The sequence below is a fragment of the Cynara cardunculus genome, assembly GCF_001531365.2.
Source record: "Cynara cardunculus var. scolymus isolate 2C chromosome LG 6, CcrdV1, whole genome shotgun sequence".
Taxonomy (NCBI): Eukaryota; Viridiplantae; Streptophyta; class Magnoliopsida; order Asterales; family Asteraceae; genus Cynara; species Cynara cardunculus.
Genome location: NC_037533.1, coordinates 3,726,451 through 3,738,842, shown reverse-complemented (window position 1 = coordinate 3,738,842; position 12,392 = coordinate 3,726,451). Strand labels below are relative to the sequence as shown.

General features: G+C 34.0%; 2 protein-coding genes across 3 annotated transcripts; one reads left to right on the top strand and one right to left on the bottom strand.

Moving 5' to 3' along the window:
- The first annotated feature begins 4,084 nt into the window (after nt 1–4,084).
- On the top strand, nt 4,085–5,016 carry LOC112514943 (ATP synthase delta chain, chloroplastic-like). Its single transcript, XM_025121591.1, has one exon. It carries the CDS (start codon nt 4,122–4,124, stop codon nt 4,875–4,877), a length of 756 nt encoding a protein of 251 aa, XP_024977359.1. The 5' UTR covers nt 4,085–4,121; the 3' UTR covers nt 4,878–5,016.
- Nucleotides 5,017–6,563: 1,547 nt separating this feature from the next.
- On the bottom strand, nt 6,564–8,946 carry LOC112514609 (peroxidase 12-like). Of its 2 annotated transcripts, XM_025121177.1 has the most exons (4): nt 8,692–8,946; nt 7,805–8,002; nt 6,739–7,364; nt 6,564–6,652 (listed from the first exon to the last, which is right to left on the bottom strand). In XM_025121177.1, exons 1-3 carry the CDS (start codon nt 8,932–8,934, stop codon nt 6,753–6,755), a joined length of 1,053 nt encoding a protein of 350 aa, XP_024976945.1. In that variant the 5' UTR covers nt 8,935–8,946; the 3' UTR covers nt 6,564–6,652; nt 6,739–6,752. The 2 variants fall into 2 exon arrangements, with proteins under 2 accessions (XP_024976945.1, XP_024976944.1); XM_025121176.1 differs by having other exon boundaries at nt 6,564–7,364.
- Nucleotides 8,947–12,392: the final 3,446 nt, after the last annotated feature.

The following is a 12,392-nucleotide window of genomic DNA, read 5'->3' as shown; positions in this document are numbered from 1 at the left end:
TCTAACTTTCTCTCAAAATAAAAAGGCAAAATGAAGGGGAAGTAACCCTTCCACCTCATGCATGCACATGCACACATATGCACACACTCACATATATATATATAGCCATCATCCAATAAACACATATATATCTATATATATATATATATATTTTCATAAATATATATACATAACCAATTAATTCACAATTTTTCAAACCGGCATGTATCAATTATCATGTTATTACGTAATTATAAAATCAGATAATCACGTATAAATTTACCTTGGGTAATAACCAGGATCTGGTTATCACATATCTATATATGGCATTTTTAGGATAATTCAAATAGAAGCAATTGGATGTCCAATTTGGGCCTTGTTGGTCCCAAGGGACGGAGGAGGCTAGGTCAGTCGAACGATGGTTACCGGTTCAAAGACGTAAGATGATCCTGTTTTTTCAGAGTAAGAAAGGGTAGAGAAAATGCCTTGAGATTATCCCAAGGACGCCTTCGGCATCCAAGGGTCACAGAACCCTCTGTTTTTGGTGCCTTTAATATGCCTAGTCTTTCCGTCGATCGTAATGGCTTTTTATTTTTTCATGTTAAAAAAAAATTGTTTAGAGTCGGGATAGGGTTCCACTAAAAACCATTCGAGTTGAAATTGATTATTGTTCCTATATAGTTCAAACAATCTATGGGGTATTAGGCATTCAAAATTTGGATATTTATATATAGAGAATAATAAACCTTTATTTGCCTTTCCATTCTATTCAGTGATGGAACAAAAAATGATAAATTCATTTCTTTTTTTTCTTTTCTGTTCAATAAAAAGAATCATATCATATAGTAATTCTTTAGAAATGGATTTTCTGGTTAAAGAATTTTTCTAGTTGTTCTGAAACAATTAGAAGATTAAAAGTATTTTAACAATACTTTGGCTGATATTAGTAGATGCTACCTGAACCACGCTTTTTCTATACATATTACGTATATTTCTTTTCCCTGGCGTAGCTAGGGCCATCTGGACTTGAACCAGATACCTCGTTCGTGAAGTAAAACATCGTACCTACGGTCCAACCAATTGGAAGAAAATCAATAGAATCCTTTTTCGGAGCAACTCATCCTTCCCGACGCAGCATACAACTCTTCATTGTCCTGCACTCTCCAAGTGTGCCTATTATTTGAAAATGAGTAGTTCAGATAGAATCGAACTTTCGATCAACCTAGATACTTAGGAGCTTATGAATGAAGACATAGTCTCTTTGGATCCCATTAAATTTCATTTGTAATTTACTCTAGAATTTATTTTATAACTTATAAAATAAGTGTTATAGGCATTGTGTTTCTTAAAATATAAATAATATATTATTTTAACCCAAATAATCCAAGTATATTTAATTAAAATATTGTGACATTAGAATATATATATACTTGGAATCATGTGAGACCAAGAGTTTTTTGTGAGACCCGTAAGACCAATTCTCAACCTTTGGATTAAATCTACAATCGGACAATCTGAACATTCATAAACGCCACGAGACTTCTCAATAATCACAAAATTGCCTCCGTACAACTTTAGACCATTAGATCATTAGCTTATAAAGTGGATCAATGAACATAAATTGGTCTTACGGGTCTCACGAAAAACCCTTGGTCTCACGTGAACTCGAACCTATATATATATATATATATAGAGAGAGAGAGAGAGAGAGAGAGAGAGAGAGATGAGCGATCAAATACAAACCACCCAATTTGTACAAACCGTGCAAACTTCATTCAACCAATCATAATTTTTCATTTTGTTCATTTTTTTGTAATTATGAGAGGTCGATTAATCATTTTTATTGTTGAAGGTGTTAATCATGAGTATTATCATCTTATTATTTTAATTTTAAAAAAATACATGAAATAGTTTAATTAAAATTTTATTAAGTATTATATGAAACAATTTCATAACCATAAATGAAACAAATTCATCAAAAAAATACTATATGAAACAATTTTACAAGATTAAACAATTTCATGAAAAAATTTCATAAGATTAAACAATGAAATCGACGGACGATGGTGGTTTGCACGGTTTGTACAAATTGAGTGGTTTGCATTTGATCGCTCATATATATATATATATATATTTGGAATCACGTGAGACCAGTCTGTTTTTATGAGACTCGTGAGACCACTTTTGTACATTTGAAACTTCACAGCAAAACGCTGTGAATGTTCGATTCTTTTTTTACTTTCACAGCGTTTTGCTGTGAAATTTCAAGTGTTCCTAATATCACATTTGCATATAAACATATATTTTTATATATCAAGAGATATAATTTACACATTCGGTCCCAATATTTTTCAAAAGCTGTATTACAAAATAACTAATAACTTTTTCCATAAAATCTCTATACCACACATGAATATCTAACACGTATTCATATACAAAAGAATAATATGTTAGCCTAATAACCCATGCAAGCATATATAATACTCTACAATCCCTTCCCCCTTGTCATCTGGTTGTGTCCAACCTGTAGTGCACATTTTTGCAATACAAAATGAGGGTTAGACCTTGAGGTCTAATGAAACTTTGATGCAATTACATAGTGAAAAATCACCAAATCATATTTATGAAATCATATTCGTAATAATAACAAATATACATCATTTTTGAAATAATAAACCTTATTTATTTCATCCAAGTACCTAATAACTTAATAAACACATTATGAGTAAAACTTGTAGCATCATATAGAAGATTATATAATTTTTCTCGCATCACATGAGTGAGACAAATCCATCTGCTCGCAACACACTAGTGCACAACTCATCGCATCACACTGATACGATAAACCCAACTTGGCGCATCACATAAGTGCGATAAGTCAATCTTGTCGCATGATAAACTCATTCCTCGTATCACATAGGTGCGATAACTACTTTTTATCGCATCAATAAGATGCGATAACTTACACTATGAGTCTTCGCATCATAAGGATGCGATAACATTGAATACTTTGATCAAAAACCTAGATTTTATAACTCAATGGTTATGTCATCCTTATCCCGGTATATACCTCTCCTTGATATATCACTTTTATAACCAAAATACACTTCTCTTTGATATGTCACCCTTATTTCAACATATGATATAACATAACCAAAAACTCACTTTTATGCTAATTATAACATTCAAAACAGTTTTATATCAACAACTCACATAAAAAACATACTATTCTACCTCCAGTTTTCAAATAAGGAAAGATGAAAAAATTAAACTCACCTTATAAAATCACACTGAGATGAAAATAAACAACAACACGTATTTAAATTGATAAACACAAACTTAAATCTTTCTTTCTTTCTCTCTGATTCTATTTAATCAGGCTCCAGAAAATACCCACCAACTTTTTATCAACTTAACATGAGATAATATAAATTATCTCAATGAGGAATAATCATATCACATAAGACGGTTGGAGTATTAAAACAATTTAGGCACATTTAACCCTTTAGCTTATCACTATCTTTTAAATGTAACCCTAAACTTCAATAACCAAATATCCGGTTATCATTGTAAAAAAATGGTTTCACCGGTCTCACGAAAACAAATTGGTCTTACGTGAATCCAACTATATATATATATATATATATATATATATATATATATATATATATATTTTGTTAAAATTAGTTTTTAATTGAAATAATGTGACATTATCATATAGACAAATTATGGTTTATATGCTTTTTGTGTTACTAGTTGTTACAATTAGTTTTTGATATTTATTAAAACGGGTAGTTATATTAAAAGCCATTTAATGATTAGTTAAAAGTGGTTTACTAATTTATATTTCAGAACTTAAAATAAATGTTAAATTTAAAGTAGCAAGAAATAATATCATTGTAACGAAAAAATTTCTTTGCACAAATGCAAGGCTGCCACGTGTCAATTCATTATCCCCTGCAGATAAGATACAATCGTTCGCCTTGTTCACAAATTCTTTAATCCCATTATCCACCGTCGATCACTAACTATTTCGGATCTGAACCGTCCGATTCCATCCAAAACCCCTGCTCCTAAATGATTTCAGTCTTCATCTGAAAACCTTCCCTCAAATTCTCTCTCCTCTCTAACCGCCAGTAAAAATGGCAGCAGCTGCCGCCACCGCTCTTCAACAAGCTCCGGTCACATTCCATTCCCGCACTCCAGTCTCATTTCGTGGAAGTTTTGTCAAGCCAGTAAAAATTTCGTTTTCCGGCGGTTTAAGACTCCCGAAGTTATCAATCAAACTCACCGGCAAATCTAGGCGAGGCGGCGGTGCCTCCGGCGCTAAGATGGCTGATTCTGCGGCATCGAGTTATGCAGCAGCATTGGCAGATGTAGCCTCCGCAAACGGTACACTAGAGGCAACTGTCAAGGACATGGAGTTGGTGGATCAATTCTTCTCAGAGAGAGCCAACTTCGACTACTTCACCAGCCCTATCGTAGGCCTGGAAGAGAAACGAGCATTGCTCGACGATATTACTGCGTCAGGTAAACTCCAAACACACGTCTGCAACTTCCTCAACATCTTAATCGAGAGGAAGAGGATCGATATGATAAAGGAGATCGTGAAGGAGTTCGAGCTGGTTTACAACAAGTTAACCGAGACTGAATTAGCGGTGGTATCATCGGTGGTGAAGCTGGAGGAGACACAATTGGCACAGATCGCAAAGCAAGTGCAGAAATTCACGGGAGCAAAGAACGTGAGGATTAAGACGGTGATTGATGAGTCATTGGTTGCCGGATTCACAATTAAGTACGGACAAACTGGATCCAAAATGATTGATATGAGCGTGAAGAAGCAATTGGAAGAAATTGCTGCACAACTTGAGATCGGAGACATTTCTCTTGCAGTATGATTCGATTCTAATTTCATGATTCTTGTATAATAATTTGCTTTACGAAAACATATGAATATATTTTTTGGGAGAATTGTAATCATGTTTTTTCATGAGACAGTTAAATTACAATGATTCTAGTATAACTTCACCTCCGAAATATCCATTTTCTTTTACATGAACAATGATGATTCCCATGGTCCAGTGGTGATTCGTGATCGTTGTTGATCTGATGATCGATTGTCATGTCCGTGTTCCAATTCAGGGTTGAGATAAGTTTTCGATTGATTTCAATGCAACTTTCATGTATCTACTCATCATCCTTGGTTTTCCGGTGACAAAGACCTTTTGCCGAGTAAACAACGAGAGTGAATGTATAAACACGTTAAATCAAATAAATTTATCGTTCAATAGAAATTGATACAATTCGTAACAATGGATGATTACATTAACTTGATCTTAAATTTTTAATTGGCGTGTCAAAATACGCTATTGTGACCAAATAGGTGACTATATAAACCAAATTGTTTTACATAAAGATTTTTTTTTGTTAATCTGGATATCCAATTCGTTGTGCGAACCGACTAATCCCAGAGCGATATATAAAGATTTATTGTAGTCGTATTTTGTAATCATTACTAATGACGGAAAAGGTTATTTTCCAATTTAAGCTTTACTAAAAATGAATTGATGTATTTATATCGGGAGAACTCAAAAATGAAATCTTTTATTTTGGTTTGTTTGACGCTTATATCTATTATAAATTTGGATTTTTAGGCGGGTTTACGTCGTAGGGTCAAGATTGGGTTGGACAGATAAAGGATTTGGTGAATTTGTGGATGATATTTGGATGAATCAACGATAGAAGGATGAACGAGATAAGGGGGTGGGTGGACGAATGCAGCGAGACGTTTGTTGGATGAAAATTAGATACGAATAAACACGAACCGGAAGTACAAATAACTTAGAAAAGGTTGGTTTTTAGTGCAAAATGTGTAAATTCTTTTGTTCAGGTTATGGTTCAGAATACGTTTTAATCCAACCGGTTTAGTTTGTATCAATACAGGATAACAACTTATTGAGTTTTAACATATAAATCAACGAAAAATTCTTCAATGTTTCAACGTAACAAAAAGCGTGAGTTAATAAAATTTGTAGTGACAACTTTAGACACTTGTCTCTATTTTTGGTTTCAAATTCGATATAAAACATGAATAATGACCAATAAATCAAAACAAATGTTGTTAAAATATTTAAAACATTATTACATATAAATCTAGCGAAATCCCATGAAAGACCAACCACCTCGTGGAATTTCAAAATTCCATGTTTATGGATTTTCAATAAAATCCAAAGATTTCAAATCTAAGAAATCTTTCATCCCAAAACACAGGTTGGAATGAAATTCAATTTCAAATCCGATAAATTTGATGTACATGCACTCGCTCGATAAAAATCTTAGGTCAACTAAAAAATTACTAATAAAGAACCCTAATTAATCGTAAAATCTTCTCAAGAATTAATTAGAATTGTGGTAACACCGACCTCATTCAAGTTGTTTATTCAAATACCCACATTGTATTATACAAACCAGACGTAAAAATCAATACAACACGGAATTTTACGTGAAAAAATAAACGGACGAAGGAGACCACCAAGAGCGAATTACGAATATCACAGTTATTAACAATGAAAATTACAGTAAAATGGAGAAACACACAACACAGTGTGAGCTCAGGAGGCTGAATCTTGATTAGGTTATAATAGCACTTTGAACAAGACCATGATTTGGATACCTGATTACACAAATTAAGCAAAATGTTCATACATCATAAAACATCCACACCATAATTAACATCCTAATTGCACCAAAATCACAAACCATTTTTCGAAACCCTAAAAGCTCTCGATGTTGTCGCCCTCCACAACGCTCGATATAAGCACGTCGTTCGAGTTTCGCACCGAGCAATTGTTGCGAATCTCGCCTTGTGCGCCTGTCAACACCTCCATCTGCCCCATCTTCACCATAACATTCACAAATTTCTCAAAGAACAACGTTTGATTTACCGCAAAGCTCGTAACGATGGCTCGAGTCCTTGTATCGGTATATAGATCTTGATCTGACGTCAAGAGTCCTTGTTTGTTCATAAGATCGACGTAGTACTTGTTATCAAACACGTTTGGAGATCGGATGTCCATGAAGGTGGTGGCGTTGGTATTGGCATCCGGGCAGACACCTTTGAGATTGCCAGCGAAGGTTTGGTCCATGGTTGCGTCTTGCGTAGGGTAAAGTCGCCGTGTGAAAGATGGGCAATGAGCGACCCCGATCGTGTGCGCTCCTGATAGCGCCACAGCATCCGTGGCATCAAAGTTTCTGGGGGCAAGGGTAGTTAATAGCGTCTCAGTCGGTACAAATGGTGACGGAAGATTGGCAAGTGTTGCGTCTCTTGTGGCGAATGAGACTCCGTCTCTTCGGCCTAGCGGAACGCTATATTCCGGACCACCGGTCTGATATACATCAAAAGATATAACAAATATGTTAATTAATTTCTATATAAACCAAACCAAATTAAACTTAATGTACCCGGTATATCCTAGAGATGTACAAAAGACCAACCCCGAATCCCCAATCTGGGCCTAGTAAGCCCGAGCCCAGACCCAGACCCAACCTGAAAGTCTGATCAAGCCAACTTTTTTTTACGGGGTCTAGTTAAAGTCAAGCCTGAACCAAGCTTTTCTTTATTGAAAATGGGTTTAGAAGGCCTGGGCTTAGCCCAAATAATCTGAAGCGTCCCACCTGGTGGTGTGGTCAGGATGGGATATACGCAGATATGTCATTGATTTTAATGAGGTCATGTAATCAAGTGTTATTTGATTGCCATTTTATGAAAATTAATAAAACTAAAATTTCAAAACAAGTGCGAAAAAACTTATGTGGAAGGATTTACCAAGACGATGGCATCGCGAGCAGCTATGGCGGTGATATCAGAACATGAGACGCTACCTGCACCACATTGTTTATGAACCCTACGACGAAGATCCTCAATGATATCGAAACCCCTCAAGCTTAAATTTGGTGGTGCGGTTTTCTCACTATCAACCGGCCCGCTTGCTGATCCATCCAATAACACTGAACCGTCACAACCCTATTTACAAACAATTAGGTTAAGTTGTTTATCAAATTAATATGTTTAAATATTCCAATTACTTTTTGAAATATATAATATTTATGTATGGAAGATGCAACAAGTAAAAAAACAAACTCTCTCATTAAACATATATATTCATTATGAAAACATGGAATCTTGTCGGCTTTTCTTGTTTCCTTTTAAACTTTAAATATTATTTTAATTTTTTTTTATTTATTAACCTGCTATGCGAGCCGACAAATCTCAGGACGACCACCTGCTTTACAGATAGCTCGGAGGTCACCGCATTTTTAAATATATAAAAATTGTATATAAATATATTTAACAAAATAAAGATAGCTTAATTATTGGTTTATTTTTAAAACAAAAAGCTATATAAAAGCTAAAGAACAGGTATATTCTACGCACGCTGAATTCAAACCTTGGTCTTTATTAAAGCCAAACCTTTAATCATTCATACTTCATAAAATAACTCAACTTATAGTTTTAAACAATATAAAAGCACGTGACACACTTTACAGAAATGAAAGGATATCGGGTTCATCGGGTTGGGTTGGGTTCAAATAATAGTAATATAATATCAACGATCAATACCTACGGTTTGAAAATTTTACAACTCGATTAGACATCGGGTTGTTTCGAGTTAAGTTATTTGGCGTTGGATTAGGAGATATATATAATTATACCTGAACGAAGCAATCATGGAAGTGAACCCTGAGTAGAGCAGCAGCAAGGCCGACATCCTTCTTGAACACCTTCTCCAACTGCTTCCTAACAACGGATTCCAATTTCGGACAGCTACTTTCATAGTATTTCCAAGAAAGTCCCTTCACCAATGGCTGCTGCTGTGCCTCTGATCCATGCATCATCACCACCACAATGATCAAACAGACAAACTGAAGGGGCATTAAAGTAATTTTAGAAGCCATTGTTAGGTTGAGTTTTGCTGTTGAATCCTGCAAAAGAGATGTGTAGTACTTATAGATTGGAAAGTTTCATTAAGGACCCTCATCTTTAAAATATTGGCTGAACAGTCCTTCAAAGTTTTTTTTGAGGGTTGGGTGATGTGGACACGTGGGTGCATGCATCTAGGGACTAGGGTCAGTACTTCATCATTGTAGTCTGTGCTTTACACACGCGTCTCCTCTATTTAAGGAAATATTACATAGTCTTTTTTTTAATATAATTTAATAATTTATAATTAAAAGAATATTTATTTTAGGACCGAATAATATATAAATATTTTAATATTCAGGTCATTTATTATGATTTGTTCCTACTTTATTAATAAGTTAAACAAGAGGTCTTTTAAAAATAAAAAATTAATTAATTACTATATATTATGTTATATAGAATATCTGTAAATGTTTCACTAATAAAATAATATTTTACATTTTCACATCTTATAAAATCATAAATAAAAACTGATTTATAAATATATGAAAATATCAAAAAGAGAAAAAATGCCCATTTGATTCATTGCCAAATATGCAACCACTAGAGTATGTATCCTTTTTTTTCAAAATAAGGGGGGTTAATTAAAAAAACAATAAACCATAAGGACTGAAACTGTAATTCTCTTTTACTTTTTTACATTCAACACTTATTTACTGCCAGAAGAATTACTATTTTTGAAAAAGAATAAAGTCAAAGCTGACGTCAGTTGAATTATTAAATATAGCAGCAGCCTCACCACCATCTTCTTTTTTTATGAGGGCTGCTGGTTATCCGGGCCGGTTCGGGTTATCAACCGATTTTAGTTTTTCGGGTTCTCATAGATTATCAATCCATTTCAAAAACTCAAATATGAATTTTGGGTTTTATCCGAGAGGATGATCAGTCAAACTGGAACTGAGACACGGCCTAGACTCTTACGGGAGATAGCAGTGGGGAATTTTCGTAATGGGCGACCCCTTTTCCACCGACTCTTTAACCTTAAAAACGTTGGTTTTAAGAATAATCCCAATTATTTTGATAACTTATTTATATCACAAACATATACGAAAAATTATCAACTTCAATAACACTTTTAAAAGTTACATGATTCTAATCCAATATGTATTGAAGAGCATTTTCAATCCAATGTTTTTATAAGTAAAAAGTGTTGATTTTTAAAAGAATCATTATTGGATAGAGTTCTTATAAGACCCTCGTATTCTTTGAGTTGTGTACTTTTGTTTGTCACATCATTTCCACGTCACCGAATTAAGAACCTAAATCAACTTTCACAATGGTCATTTCTTATATGGACCCATTTTTGTGGATTCCGTGTATTATTTTTATGCGGTGGCTATGTTGAAGTCTGATGCACTCCTTTGGTGGGATATCGTGATGGCTTTCAATGACTCGAGTGTTGCAAAGGGGATGTCTTGGGAGGATTTCAAGATCAAGTTTAAGGAAAAAGCTTGTTTGAAAGCATTAGTAAGACAACAACAAGAAGATTTTTTTAAGTTCGAATAGGGTAGTATGACAATATAGGGGTACACTTCTAAATTTCTAGAGAAATCACGATCTGCTGAGTCATATGTGTCAATAGAGACTCGATGGGCAGAACGATAAATTTGGGGCTTAAAAGCCTTAATGGGCCAAGATAACAGAAAAGGAGAAGAACCATAAGTTGACAGATAGGGGTAGCGACAAAAGAAAATGGGAAGGGGAATTAATTGATTCGAGGAAGCCACATCTTGGGAGATTTGATAGTCGTACGAGTCGGAGACAATTTGGCAGACCATGTACTAAATGCAATTAGGTTCACCAAGGAGAATGTGGTTTAGAGGTGAAGACTTTATATTGAGGATTGATGCATGCCTTGTGTCAAAAATGAATAGCTGTGGAGATTGCTATATTATTATTTGTGTGTGAAATGAGTAACTTACACGGTACAAATGATGTGTGTGAGTGTTAAAATATGTCATATAATTCCAATCTTGACTATCCACTACAACAAAATCGGGTTTATAGGACACTCTCAAATTCTAGGTGTCCTAATAGACCTCTTTATAGGATTTAGTTTATAGGACCAAAAAAATAAAGTGTCATATCTAAAGGTGTTGTAATAAGTTTATATGTTGTTTTTTGACGTTGTAATAAGTTTTTTATGACACTTTTAATATAAAGTGTCCCATTATCAACTTTATAGGACAATATTTGAAAAATTGTCCTATAAAAATGAGTTTATAAGACACTTTCTCAAAAGTGTCATATAAAGTTGCTAATGCGACACTTTGTATTAAAAATGTCCTAAAAAACTTGTTAAGATGCTCAAAAGCGTCATATAAACTTATTACAACACCTTTAGATAGGACACTTTATTTTTTTAATCCTATAAACTAAGTCCTATAAAGAGGTCTATTAGGACATTTAGAATTTGAGAGTGTCGTATAAACCCGATTTTGTTGTAGTGATCATAACTAAGTCTTTTAACTATTGTACTTGTTCTGTCAGGTTATTAACTAGTCAGGGTATAAAGTGTAGATTTCTTAAAGTTGTGGTTGTTTAGAATAATTGGAGGACTGCGCCTCACATATTGGAAAAGTTCAGGGTTAGCGGAGCAACTTCTCAATATCTACAAGGGTCATTCTTGCCTTTTGTTGGAACATATATAAATGACTTTTGTGATGGATTTATTCATTCTTTCACCCTACAACTAACTTTTGGCTCTAATATAATCTCTAGATATTTTGATCTCTTCATCTTTTTCTTTTCATTTTTCTAAATCTAGATTAAGATACATTTAAATATTGTTCTTAGTTTAGTTTTAGATCTTATTCTTGAAGTAGATTTTGTATCTTGTATATTGTATTTTTGTTGTTTGATAAAATAAAATCATTTTCTTCAAACACAATTTGTTTTAACATGGTATCAGAGCTTATTGGTTTAGTTTTTTTTTTCTCTCACAAGATTGTTGTTGTTCTTCTTATATCGAATATAGGATCAGTAAGGTTCCTTGGCTCACAAGATTGCAAAGTCTCGAATCTCCGGTTCCCTCTATGATAGTCGACCTTTCTTTCTTTTTCACCCTATTTTCTGTTTTGAGAGATTGTTCATCGCTTTGGGTTGCGTTCCGTATTAAGATCTATAAGATCTTACTTAGGACCCCATTGCGTTACCTTTGTTGTTGTGTACTTTTTGACACTGTCATCTGTCTGTTCTTTTTTTTTATCTGTTTGTTTGCTTGTTTAAAAGGTGAATGATCGTTGGGTTGAGTGTCGTGTCAAGATTGTTAAGATCTGACTCTGGTCCCCATTACGTGAGCCTCGACTTGTTCTTTTATAATTTTGATTTATGTATATCTCAGATCTGGTCCTATCTAGATCTGGTTCATCTTTCCTGTTCTTATAAAAGTTTGTTGTAACCTGCGATTCTTGAGCTTGTTGTTGTTAACGCA